The 14,500-nt window shown below is 30.7% G+C and overlaps 1 protein-coding gene across 4 annotated transcripts; it reads right to left on the reverse strand.

The window, feature by feature from the left end:
• Positions 1–3,138: 3,138 nt before the first annotated feature.
• LOC133788977 (uncharacterized) lies at positions 3,139–9,362 on the reverse strand. 4 transcript variants are annotated; one of them, XM_062226680.1, is made up of 3 exons: positions 9,061–9,362; positions 7,378–7,611; positions 3,139–5,861 (listed from the first exon to the last, which is right to left on the reverse strand). In XM_062226680.1, exon 3 carries the CDS (start codon positions 5,758–5,760, stop codon positions 3,307–3,309), a length of 2,454 nt encoding a protein of 817 aa, XP_062082664.1. In that variant the 5' UTR covers positions 5,761–5,861; positions 7,378–7,611; positions 9,061–9,362; the 3' UTR covers positions 3,139–3,306. The 4 variants fall into 4 exon arrangements, with proteins under 4 accessions (XP_062082664.1, XP_062082663.1, XP_062082661.1 ...); XM_062226679.1 differs by having other exon boundaries at positions 3,139–5,851; positions 7,378–7,618; XM_062226677.1 differs by having other exon boundaries at positions 7,378–7,618.
• Between the last annotated feature and the right edge of the window lie 5,138 nt (positions 9,363–14,500).

Genomic DNA, 14,500 nt, shown 5'->3' on the forward strand with positions numbered 1-14,500 from the left:
TTTTGTCTGAACCATGACCAGTGAGGTCATAGTGCACCCTACGTCCAAGTCCGTGGCCAAAGGGGTTATGGAAAACCTAAACAACCATAATCTCACAGTACGCTCAGCAAAGAAGAGAGAAGAGAGAAGAGAATCCAAAAGGGGTTACGCTAATTGTCAATATCTTCTTTGAACACAACATATCGGAGGAAAGAGCCACAATACACAATTTAAAAAAAAAAACATAAATCAAGAATCCAAAAGAGGTTCAAATCAGAAAGAAAGAACAAATATGTACCTGTGAATTAAGAATACACTCAGGTTAGCTAAAATCTCAGAGTCCTGTGTCAATTATATTGGACAAGAGAAAAAATGGAGGAAAATCACAAACCCTAATTCCAAACAAAATCAGAAAAAGAGATTGAGAAGAAGAAGAAGAAGAAATCATATGAGGGAGAGACATGAAAGAGATTGTGTACCTGAAGAAAAAATTTGGAGAGACCTATGAGAAGTCACCGAAGCTTGAGAGAGGTCTCTGTACACGAGCTAGAGATGGGAGAAAAAAAATTAGTTTAAATTTTTTTTGAAAGTATGAAAATGATGTTTTCAAAATTTGGTCAATTTTAATTAAAATTTAAAAAAAATAAAAATAAGTTTAAAAAAACTTTAACTCACAGAACATGTTTTTCGGTGTTGTTATCAAAATTTTTATTATTTAATCAAAAAATTATTTAAAAAAATTTTACCCAACAGGGCCTTATCTTATCAACTTTTTCAAAAGTCTCTTTTATCTCTATTACTACACTACCATCAGAATACACATTACTTAACTTTATATAAATATAATCAGTTTAAACATCCTCAATTTTAAAATTGTTGATGCCTTATCCCAAACGTCCAACAACATAATATTCTCGCATTCCTTATCTGCTTATTAGAATAATGCCAATTGAGTCTGACAAAACTAGAACTAATCAGAGGAAGACCAGTAAGAATATCCATCTCCTGAACCATCTCTTCTGGTCTCAATGTGACAAGGCCTTCTCAACATGAATTTACCGGTTTCGAATGCATAGAGATGACAAAAATACCAGACGGGGGCGGAGCACCAAACAGCTCAGATGAATTCTAAACTTGTAACAAATATTGACTGAAATATATGATAAATTCTTGCTCCACCTGACAGCTCAGATGTTGACATTTCCTCATTTTTCTCTTCCAACATTGAAGAAAAGGCTGTATTTAACAAGAAAAGAATACTACATCATCATTCATGAACTTAAGATGGAGAGCAGACAGTGCACCATATAAAGTCATGAACAAGATTCAGGGCTCATTAGGAAGCTGAAAAAAAACAAGTAGGTAAACTCTACCTACCTTCAGAATACTTTGAAAGAATGTTCAAGAGAAGAGCTCCCTGACCAGCCTATTGACTACAGTGATAAGTAAAAATATAAAGCAAGCAATCACATCTCTTTAAGTTAGTTTAATAATAAAAACTTCGGAAAAGTAAAAATAATCTTCCAACTATAGAAGACAAACAGAAAACAACCCAAGTAAAGCAACAAAAAACTGAAGCAGCTACGACAAACGCATAATGTCTAATCAAGATACAGCACCCTAAATCATAATAGTAAATGCAATTTTACAAGCCCAGTGTAGATGCACTATATATGGTGGACCATGCAAAGATATCAAAGAAGAAAATAGGGACCCATTTCAATCGGCAAAGATCTCAATGACATACTTTTAATTCTGTGATTTCTCCATAACTGGCATGCTCTTTGACTACTGCAAGCAGCGCCGAGCTGATGCGTGACTTCAGTTCAGGGAGCGGTTTCTTCATATGTTGCACTAGAATCTGCGAACAAATTATAAGGATAATTTAGAGTAAATGAATGGTATCTGCAAAATAACTATAAAATCCTGGAAGTATGGCATCAATAAGCTAGTTCATTTTTATGACAATTTCTATGACTATAATTTTAAGAACCATTGTTTATACAAATGATACAGAAGCAACAACCACATCTGCCACTATTATTTTACTTGTTCCATGAGACTTAACAATGACTAGTTGCCACGATCTTCTCTGCCTTGTTCAACTTCTTTGCCAATCGAGGGACACCACAATGATCAGCTAGACCATTTATATACTAACATAAGAGCAGCAGAAAATAATATACGAGTGATTTATTCAAAAATTTCATGCCAAAGAAATTATCACAATTTTAGGAAACTATAACCATACAGATGGCTGCGGAAAAACTTTTGTTCAGTTATAAGTGCATCCTTCATACTCCTGTTAAGCAAAATATATTGTTTCCAAAAGTAAATTGAAAAACCCAATTAGAATCTTAGCAACTACTAAAGTAATTGCAACTTAGCAATTAACAAGTAAAATATACAATTATAAAATGTATGGGATATGACAGACAGTCAAATTTATAGCAATATAGACGTGAGTGGAATGCATAAATTTGCGACAAGCCTACACTTCCAATAGCATTATATCAAACTAAAGGGGCAGATAGATACCAGATCAGTAAATAGGCAATAACATCAAACCCTTTGCAAATTGCAAAGGTTGTCGACAAATATCACCAAAGTAGCTCTTTAGTATTATAATGATGAAACTAATAACTCATAATAAACTCAAAGAAGATCATAACTAACTAACTGCAATACATAACAAGATTCTATCATAACAGAAGACCAGGCCAAAAACTTTACAAAACTGACACTAAAACTTTTGCAATAAATCTCGAATCTAATATTGTCAAAATCCACAATTCACCAGTCACGACATAATTTCAAGTAACTATAAGGAATCCTATAACCAAGAAACTATAACAGCTGCAGCTATAAGGATGAAGAACTATGACAAAGGTCTTTCAATGTAGTAGACATTTACAAGTAACCACATAATACCAATGGAAGATGACCAATCATGTGTGAAACAAAATGAGTTACTGTTGGTGACCAACATATTTTTCTTTGTTCTTACAACACAGTTGTATAAAACGATACGATTACAGTTAAAAAGCCAAAAGAAATAGTTTGCCTTTTCTTTTTTGTCCCTACATTGGTTTTCTTAACTTAAAATACTAAACTAGAAATAATAAGCTAAAAAAATAAAATTTGGGAAAAGAAAAGTGCTAAACAAGTAAAATATGTATAAACCTTTTAATTTAAATGCCTTCCAAAGTAGCAAGTTAAATCTTTACAAAAAGAGAAAAGGAAAGAAAATCAAATAGAAAATGATACAGCCTGTCAGAAGAACAATGAATTATGTTTTTTTCTCTTTATGAGTACCACTAACTAATCTTATTTTTTCATGACCCACTTTCTTTCAATATCCGATAAAATAATCTCTTGACAACGAACAATTCCAGCAGCCCCTCCAGAGCACAACCATTTCTCACTACCCTTATTCATGTTCCATCTCACTTTATGCATGGCTACAGCTTTCGAAGGCAGAGCTTCAAAATTACTAGATTTATCGATCTCTTTTCTCTGTGAGTTTCTTGCTTCATTATCTACAGACACCAACGCCAGCTTCTCTTCTGCATGTTTTGAAGGTTTCTGCCTCTTGAGCAAAGCTAATGTTTCTTCTTCAGGATTGGATTCAACTCCCAAATCATTGTCATAACAAAGAGCTAAATTTTGATCACTGGAGGCAGGTTGATCTTCCATCTTATCATCATCTTCTCGCTTTGCCTGATTTGCCCTTGTTAAGACGTCTCGCAATGCAATTGGATTATCCCCGAATTTGTTGAGTGACTTCTTCAAAAGTACAGGGACAGGAGTGTCTGGTATAACAGTGTTGATTGTAACAATCGATTCATCCTCTGTCAGTGAACCACACAGAAAATGAGGAGCACGGTTTCGAGAATGATCTTTGTCCACTGCTTTTGTTGTAAGCTGAAAACGAAGAACATTTCCATCTGCACCGCAATATGCAACCATACCTGTTTCTCTTGAAACATGAACGCTCCAGATAGCGAAGGATAAACAAAAATAAGCATGCAACCCTTGCTGTTTCGTACCAGTAAATGGTTTCCCGGTGGCAGGTACATCATAAGCAGCTTTTGTTAAGCTGAGTGTCCTCATTGTTCCATCATCAGAGGATAAAATAACACATCTTGGATCAGGAAGCCAATCCGCACTATTTATATTCCTTGGCGCTGGATGAATTTCCCACAGAGGACGGAATGGATCACGAATGTCCCAGAATTTTAAGCCTCCATGTCCCACGGTTAATATAACATTTGCACCCTCTGAATCACTCTCCACTGGGGCCCAGCCAACTGATCTAATAGGAGCTGTATCTGCACTGAAACAAAGCAAAGGCCTTGTGTCTTTAGAGGAAACATTCTCTGAGAATTTCCATATGGCAACTGTCCCATCATGGCAACCAACAAGCAAGTATTCATGAGGAGGTGAAGTTGACCATTCCACTGTAAGAGGAATGCTTTGTATGCCACCAGATTTCAAAATTGAGCCTTTGAATACAGGTTTTAATTTTACAAAACGAGAATCGGTGCCTTCCCTATGCAAAGAAGTATAGAGTACCTTAATAGTATTAGGGTGAGGAACCTCCCACACTTCTAAAGATCCATTTCCTAATAAGACAGCAAGAAAGCCCATTCGATACTTGCAGGTGGGATCATTTGTATTAGAAGGTCGCCATTTCAAATCCCATACAACCCTTCCATTGTGAGCTAGGCATAACACAACTCTCGGCAGAGCAACATCGTTTGGAATTGAACTACTAGTCGAGCTAATTTCAAATAGACCATCATTTGAGGCATTACTACCTCTGCAATCCTCTATAGAATTCCCTTGTATTTGTTGATCAATGTTTTCTGATGGAAAAGCTTCTTGAGTATAGCCAGGAACACCTTCAATGGTGAGCAAGTTCGAAGCATTCTCTGAAACCTGGGTGAAGAAGGGTTCAATATATTGGTCTTCGCAATCCATCCCAGCAGTTGTATGTTCTATTAGTGGGTTCTTCCTAGGTCTTCCTCTAGGCCTCTTTATTGCATTCGGTTTTGTCTTGGTGATGACACTTTTCTTACGCCCTTGTTTTAGCTTCTCCAGGGGAGGAATCTCTCCCTCTTCCTCACTAATATTCAAAAGAGACCATATCTGAACAAGTCCTTTGCCAGAAAGTGGGGCACCTATCTTGTGATAAGAAGATCCAGGAGGATGAGCAGCAATAGCAATAAACTCACGTTTAACCCTAGATTCAGGATTCTCATGGACTCTTGGACACCAATCCAAACTCCAAACAGACCCTCCAACATATAATATAAAGTCTTTGGGCTCCATAGATGTAATATTTCCATGTAGCCTCTCTTGAGGCACTGTTGCTGAAGAAAACTGTGGCAAGTTGATTCTACTAGTGACACCTTCGGCTTCACACGCAAATTTTACATCTCTTGGCTCATAATTAAATACCCTCCATTCTCTTAAGAAAGTGATTGAGGAAGATAATCGCTGAGTTTCGTACTCGTCGAGTCCACTACCTTCCTTCACTGCCTCTCCACAAAGCTCAGATATTCTGTCCATGGCGTTTAAGTGATTCTCCACCGAGTAGTCAAACTTTGAAACCCTAACCTTGCGGCTACAGCATTGGCAACCTTCTTCCATGATAGTCTCCTCCGCCTCTATCTCTACCTTCTTCTTTAATGTCGTACTTCTCTTCTTGCACTTTCGACATGACTGAACAGAAATCGAAAGTTCAAGATAGCTTTCTACTACTCCTTCCTTCTCCATAACTTCTATAAGATATAGGGGCAAGGATATTACCACGGAAGCCTATGTCTTTTCTCTTCAGCTCCAGCCAAATATTGTATATTTTCTTTTACTGTATGCAACTTGAAAGAGAGAATTTTATCAACATGTGGTCACTGGAGACATGCCATCACTAATTTGATATCAATATTCAACATCATCTACTAGAAGCATATGCTTCAAACATTTATTCAAAAAAAATCATTTGCAACATATATATAATTGATAAATGATAATATATTTTTATTTTAAACAACGCAGAGCTACCTGTATTATTTAATCAAAGAGAAATAATACAAGGAGTGAAAAAGGGTGCAGGAAACGCGCACCCCAAAAATTAAAACACAAACAGACAGAAAAGAAACAGCCAGTCTCTACATTTGAGAGAAGGCAAACCATTCAGCATAAAAATTCAGAAAACAAAACAAATTACTCTGCCAATTCCAAGCAAGATCAGAGAAGAAAATGTCTTTTAACTCTTTCACTTTGAACAGCCACATAGCAAATACATTACAATAAAACAAATATCATTGTCAAAGTTTAGAATATTTAAGGTTCAAAAACCATGAAATTTTATAGTTAGTCTTCTGCATAGTAAACTAGACATTATTAGTCTTCAGCATTAAATCACACATAGAAAGCATCATTAGTCTTCTGCATTCCATCAGATCATTATCTCATTATTTATGTAGATTACCACAAGGTCCTTCATCAAAAATAATATTCAGTACTCAGTACTACTACTAAACAATAAATCTCATTTCACAAATCGTTTGTGAAGACCACTTACCAAAATTGTCGTCAGTCTAACAAGAAAGGAGTAATAGACCGGTAAAAGAACATTCAAAACATCATATAAATGATCAAATACAGTATATGGATCAGAATTTTAGACAAAATACTCAAAGTTACACTTCTCAATTCAACAAAATCGTCAACTTTAAGCAAACAGATGTCATTAAAACAAAATATAATTGGAATAACCACAAAATTCTAGCCTAACATCCACTTAAAATGCTAGACTAATAATAAATGAAAATATACTCACTCGACCAGTGAAGGATGGCCATAATATGACACTAACATACCCACATGAATTTAGAACAACATTCAACTCTAATAAATTCTTGTTCAATTGGAATAACGACATAGATCCAATCAATAAGGTCGCCACTTAGTGAAGCCTAAAAAATCAACGACATGTATCCAAAAAAAATCATATTTTTGCATTTAAAAAAATACACATTTCATATTTAGGAAAAATGACAAAGATTCAGATTAAGTTTCTAACCAAGACCCATCAAATTTCATACAATAAAAACAAAACCCAGAATGCAAATTGAGAAAATATTATCGAAGATAATCAACTATTTTCACATTTTCATATCAAACATATTCAAGATTCAACATACAATACAGCCATAGCTTCTAAAAGTTTCTATCAACATTGTTTTTTTTTTTAAATTGAAACCATCCCTTAACAAAACTAACTAGACCAGAAAATACAACAAAAAAAAAATTAAAACAATATCTACTACATACCAGTTATTTAAAAAAATTACTCAAAAAAAATATAAGCTTTAATAGTTATTTTGTTACCGTGGTCCAGGACTCGACTGAGGGACCATTGCCAATGAGAGCTGGTTGAGGAGGGGCAGCCTCTGTGAGCTTGAGAAGCAGAGGCGGGGCGGCACCGGTGTCTGTCAGCTGACTCCACCAGCCACCGTGCCTAGCCAAACCCACAGTCCCTTCCCAGCACTGTGGTCAACATTACTTCCGTAGCTTTCCTTTGTCGTTACCGTGGTCGGCAACTCTTCTCATCAATGTCAACACCTACATACTTTTAATACAACATTTCTCTTAAGAACACTCTTGGGATAACGAAACTACTTAGAACCGCTTTGTTCTCGCAAAGTAAGCAGCTAATTTGAATTTCTCTTTTATAAGACAATGGTAAGATAGTAATCATATACTATAATTCAAATAGTTATATATAGGATGCTTATCACACAAACATTACGATGAGGCAAAACACTGTATGTGAAGCCTTTTTAACTTTTAATATCCAAAAATTGAACATGCTTCCAGTGGGCGAGAAGCATAAAGGGATGTGATCAAAATCAACAACTTATAATAGCTAAATTGATTAATTCACAAACATGAGTTATGAGCAAAATACATAAATAATTACATAAATAAAAATTTAAAATAGAAAGCATTAACAATACAAAACATAATTTTCTAATGACCCATAATGCATATCCATAAATGCTTATAAAGTATCTTGCGAAACGTGGAACCCGAAACCTACTTTCCCATGTTAAAAAACATGAAAGGTCTATTTAATTTCATAATTGCACAGAAAAGACCATGGATCATCATCATCATCATCATCATTATTATTTCTATGTTGAAAATGACCATATATATTTCAATACCAGGACAACACAATCAAAGATCCCATATCTCTATTATTGAAAAGGTTGTAATGCTAACAGTGATAACTTTTCACATAATAAATTTTAATAAAAAAATGGAAACAGTCGCATCTTTTCATAGTGAAGAGTTCCATCTTTCCAGAAAAGATTATAATCTAAATAAGACCAGACATTGTAACAACTCTACCTAAGACACAAATTTTCACATTAACCAACTCAGTCCATACAAATACTTAGAAATCGTTCCATTATTCTCATGCACTCTGCTCATCTTTCAACAGACTCATCTAACTCCAACACTGAAGAAAAAATGGATAGAATCTGAGATTAATTTCAGTTGAACTCGTGAATTCATAAAAGTTAATCCTCTTCTCTAATATTTCTCTCAGGATTGTTGCCCCATTACCGTCTCCTCTGTGTAGAATTTAAGGAACACCACAAAGGTTTGTTTTTACTATGACTGAACCATATAAATTGTATGCTTTGTTTTTAATTTATATATGGTATACATGTTGAGCAACTACTCCTTAATTTGACACCCGAACCAAACCCGGATGTCATTTTGTGGCAGTGTTATAAACTAATAGGTAATGTAATATTACCACATAAAGATGACAATAAAAGTGGCATATCAGACAAGTATTGAAAATTAATTCCATAGAAAGTGTTCAAGAGAATAATGAATCACAATCGTCTAAAAAGAGGAAGGAGAGCTTCCATTTTAAACTCCACCGATCACATACACCAAAAATCAAGATTTTACACAAACACACAGATATACGTTACATACATAAACATATATATATATATTAACAGATGCAAAATTAGAACCCTGAAGTGATACCATCTCATCTGTGTGAAACTAAATCGGTGAACCCCATTTCCATAATAGATGGACCCGGCCGGCGGTGGCTCTGGCTCTGGGCCGCCCGGACTGAGTGAGAGAGACAGCGAGTAAGAGAGGGTACGGTGGCAGAGTGAGAGAGGGTCGCGGAGTCAGGAACAAATCGAATGAGAGGGATATGGTGGGAACGGAGTGAGTGAGAGAAGCTGGTGGAGACGGGTCAAGAAGAAATCGAGCGAGAGATGGTGGGGTATTGAATGAAGGAGATGGCGCAGGAGAGCAGTTGGAGGTTTGTACCGTACGTGATAGTAAAGCCTATGGGCTGGGCTGGGCTGGGCTTTTGTTAAGAAAAAGAGGAAATTACAATTTATATATGAGAATTTTAATAGTGTATAAAAATATGCCTTTTTTTTTAATCTTTCTTTTTTTTAAGAATTTTCAAAGGGTTTATTTCCTCTTTTTTTTTTTTATAAAAGTTGGTTTATATCATAATTTTACTCTTAATCAAGTTTTATTAATTTAGAATGGTATGTTTGTAATTTGATTATTATTTTTTTAGCTTATTTTTTATATTATTTTTATATTACTAATTTTATATTAAAGTTTTCTTTAGTTGTTTTACAATTTTTTTTTTCAATATGAATTGTGTTTAAAATTATTTTTTATTTATTATAAATATTTTTTCCTTTTATTAGATTGTACGTTTCTTTTTCCAAATCCTGAGTAAGGTAACCAGCTACTTGATTGATCTTTGACAGTTATGTAAAAAAAAATACTAGAGCTAGGTTAAATAACATGTACTAGGGGGGGTAATCAGTTATACTGAGATGAGTAACTTTGTACCATAAGAGGGGTAACTAGTTACCATAAGAGGGGTGACAGGTTATTCATATTAAATATGAAAATAAACATCAAATTTAAAGGAAAAAGAGGAAGAACACTTCATTAAAAAAAAAGTAACAATGATTTTAGTAACATAGGTAACCAGTTACTATAAATAACCCAGAAATATACACACACATCATAACGTGAAGGTAACCAGTTACCCCCAGAAATATACACACAAAGAACGTGAAGGTAACCAATTATCCACAGAAATATATACACAAAGAACGGGAAGGTAACCAGTTACCACGGATCTGAAGATAGAAAAAAAAAAAACGCAGATCAACCCCCTTTCCCTTCTCTCCCATCTTCTTGATATAATTTTTTTTCTAGATTTGAATGTTCCCACCAGGTAATAGGTTACACATTCACGTTTTCATATTTTTATTAGCTTTCTTTCCAAATTTTGGTGTTCCTATAAATGTTACATTTAAAAGAAAATGCTAAAAAATTTGATTTGAAATTTTTTATATATATTGGAAAAAATTATAAAAAAAAATTACAATAATAAAATATAATAAATAAAAAATAGTAAAATAATTATGTAATGTTAAAATATGTGTGAATATGGGGGAAAATAGAATGAGAAAATAATAAGTACAAAAAACGAAAAAAATATAAGAAAGAAAACTAAAAAAATATGAAAAACAAAACAAAAAAAATGATGAAGGAAAAAAAACAGATGAATGAATAAAAATGAAAAGATAAAGAAGAAAAATAATGGAAAAATGCAAAGAAAAAAATATGCATGAAAAAATTGGTAGTAAAAAATGAAAAAAAAAATAGTAGAAAAAAAGCTCATATGGAATGAGAAAATAATAAATACAAAAATGAAGAAAAAATAGAAGGAAAAAAATGAAAAAATATGAACCAAAAAAATAAAACAATACAAATGAAAGAAAATAGATAAATAAATAAAAATGAGAAGAAGAATAATGAAAAAATGGAAATAAAAAAATGATGAAAAAAATGGTAGAAAAAAAACAGAAAAGGGAAAAAATGGAAGAAAAAATAAATAAGGAAAAAAAATAATAACTGAAAAAATAATTAAAAATAAAAAATTGAAAAAAAATAAAATAAAATAACCTTCAAAATAAAAATAAAACATAACTATGATAAAAAAAAATGTAGCATTGTCATATTTTAGTTAGCTACTAATTATGTTTCTCATAGTTTAATTTTTCCTTTAATAAATTTTCTCATACAAATTAAGAAAAATATAATTCCCACATTTTTGCACATAGATATTATAAAAGTCATATTTTTTAAAAAATTTCTAAGAAATATCCCCTCTTCACTATATAATAAAGATAGAGAGATATATTTTCACAATACAAATTATAATATAAAACATTTTAAGAAAATTACTAAAGTAAAATTTCTAAATATTTAAAATTGGTTATTTATTTTACACAAACAAAATAATTTTTTTTTAGTGTGACTTGTATATAGATTCCGATAATACATGTACAATATTATCAAAGCGTACACTTTAGGTGGTTCATTAGTTTGTCCATTAAAATATATACTTTAATTGTTTAATTTATTATTTTTTGCCTACGTCTGAAAATTTGGTGAACACAATTAGAGGCACTAATTAATATATAGTTCGATCCCAATAAAAGCTTATTAAATATTAAATAAATAAGGAATATCAAACTTTTTGAAAAAAAAACTACTATATTAAAATATTATCAATTAATTATCCAAAATTGAAAGTTGTTTAATTAAATGAGTGGTATACCTCACATTATATAAATTTCACATGTGCTATAAAATAAATTAATAAAATCTATAAAAGAAATATTAGAAATATAGATTAATAAATATTTCCTTTGCCGTTTTTTTCTTCATAAAAATTTTCATAATATTTCTCTAAATCTATATATCTATACTAGGTAAAAGTAATTGTTGACCCACGATTTGGCCAACTGACACGGAGTCAGAATATGCTTAATATGAATGAATATGATGAGAAGAACGCAATGACAAAAATAAATAACAACACGATATTTTTATAGTGGTTCGGCCCCAGGATCTGGTAATAACCTACGTCCACTTAGAGTGTTATTGATATAGAATCAAAGGAGTGATCAAAGAACAAGGATTCAATGAGTTTCACTAACCTCTCAAGAACAATACAATATCACCAGGAGAATTACTATAGTCTCAAATAATTCGAAAGCTAAAAGTCCATTCCTTAAGCTATCTTTTGCTATTTATAGGCTCAAGGGGGATTACATAAGATCATTACAGATATTCTTTCCTGAATAATCGGATACTCAGGAGATTGTGTGAGATAAATTCAGGATTTACAAAGATCTTCTCATTAATATTGCTTTGTATGCGGAACTATCGACCAGACTGGTCGCAGGTAAAACTGGGCTGCTTACTACTCCTAATGCGTCTTCTGGTTGATACTCTAGCATAACTTTTCCAGGTGTCAGCCACGTGTCCAGGGATCACTTGCTACGTCATCAATGCTAATTTGTTGGATAATAGTAACGTGCAATGCACGTTTGTTTAGTTTCAAAGTTGTAAACATTGTTTATAATTTTAATAAAAACTGATTCGCTATTTTTTTAAATATATATATAATAAAATAAATTATAGTTCTACAGCATATATAAATATTTATATCAATAATATCTACATTTATGACATCTAAATATAAATATATATTTACATGGCTACATAATATATATATATAAAATATAATAATATTTTAAAAAAATTAATAATAGAAATAAAATAAGAATAGAAAAAGTTATAGTGTAGACAATAGTATATACTATACATGCATTAATTATTTTTAGTTTCTAATGTATCTCACAATGTCATTTGGTGAATTTGATTAAGAAAAAGAGTTTCAATCACTTGATAAAAAACAAACTATCACATAAACTTATAAGATAAAAAAATGATATGTATGCATTTATTATTTTCAAATAAATATGATTTAATTATTTAAATTATTATAAAATATCTTATTTTAATTAATTTATTTATTTATTTTTGTTTAAGTTTATGTTTATTCTAGTTTTTGAATTTAGCAGTAACAATAAAATATTATATATTATATGTTTAATATAATATTAAGTTTAAGTTTAATTAAATTTTTTTAAAATTATAAAATATATGGTTTTATTATTTTTAAATAATTATCATTGTAAAATATCTCATTTTAATTTGTTTAAGTATTTATTTATTCAATTTTATTTAAGTTTAAGTCATGTTTGCAATCTACCGTTAAATATAAGAATATTCCGTTAAATTTAACGAAAAAATAAAAATAAAAAACCGTTAAAACCAAGAATTTTCGTTATCTACACACTTTTTATATAAAAGAGATATATATATATATATAAAGGAGAACACTAATGAAAAGATATGACACTCTAAAAACTCTTCAAACCATTATATGTTTTCTCCTTTAATCTAATTTTTTTTATTCATTTTATAGATTATAATAATATATATATATATAAATGAGAGCACCAAGGGGATGATATGACATTCTAAAAACTCTTTAAACCACTCTATATATTTTCTCCTTTAATCTAATTTTTTTTATTAATTTTATAGATTATAATAACAATAAATGTAATTTTTAAAATTTAAATGAGATATTTATAAGATATAATTATTTAAATATAGATAATTATTTCGTTGTAAATGCATATATATATTCTAAACATTCTTTATTAATCTCATATTTTCTTGTACTCTAATTTCTTTTATTTTTTTCTCTTATTCTCTCTAAATTCTTTCAATTTCAATTTTCAATGAATTCCAATTCATATCTCTAAATTTGATTGATTTGCATGTTAATAATAATAACACAATCATCTCGGGTATTTATTCAATTATTAATGTTGGTTAATCTTTAAAAAAATTATTTTAAATTATTGATCTTGATATTCTAACATCTTCATCTTACTTTTCTATCATGTTTTTAGATGTTATCGAATGTTTATGTTGTGTGAGTGATATTGAAATTGTTGGAAGTGGTTGGGAAAAAAGAAACATCAAAGATTTAACAAATTAGTAAGTATAAGTTAATTGATAAATCTTTAAATAGATTCTGTAGCATCATTAATCGAATGATTTTCCACTATCTCCAATGGTGTGGAAGCTATTGCGAATTCTATTATATTTATATTTTATTTAATTACTATTGTTATTTAAAATGAATAAAAAATAGAAAAAATAATAATAAAATTGATATAACCATCTTATTTTTATTCTGATTATTTGTAGTTAATTAATTTACTATTATTATTTTAAATTTAAATAAGATGTTAATTTTTTTTATTTATAATAATATGTTCATATCTATTTTTGTAGATTTTTTTAAATTAAAGATATTTTATAAAAAATTATCTATTTGTATATGAATATAAATTTAAATTTAAATAATTATTTTTTAAATTAATTAAATATTATTCTCGATGGATATTATTATTATATGTGAAGTTTTTGTACAATTTGAATTGAATCTTATAATTATGATACAAAAGCCTATTGTTGACCCTGATTTTGGTCAACTGACACA

This window comes from Humulus lupulus, chromosome 7, assembly GCF_963169125.1.
Source record: "Humulus lupulus chromosome 7, drHumLupu1.1, whole genome shotgun sequence".
In the NCBI taxonomy this organism is placed as follows: domain Eukaryota; kingdom Viridiplantae; phylum Streptophyta; class Magnoliopsida; order Rosales; family Cannabaceae; genus Humulus; species Humulus lupulus.

Bases quoted from the DNA above. Each gene is read 5' to 3' on its own strand.
- LOC133788977 (XM_062226680.1), bottom strand. From the start codon at position 5,760: ATGGAGAAGGAAGGAGTAGTAGAAAGCTATCTTGAACTTTCGATTTCT.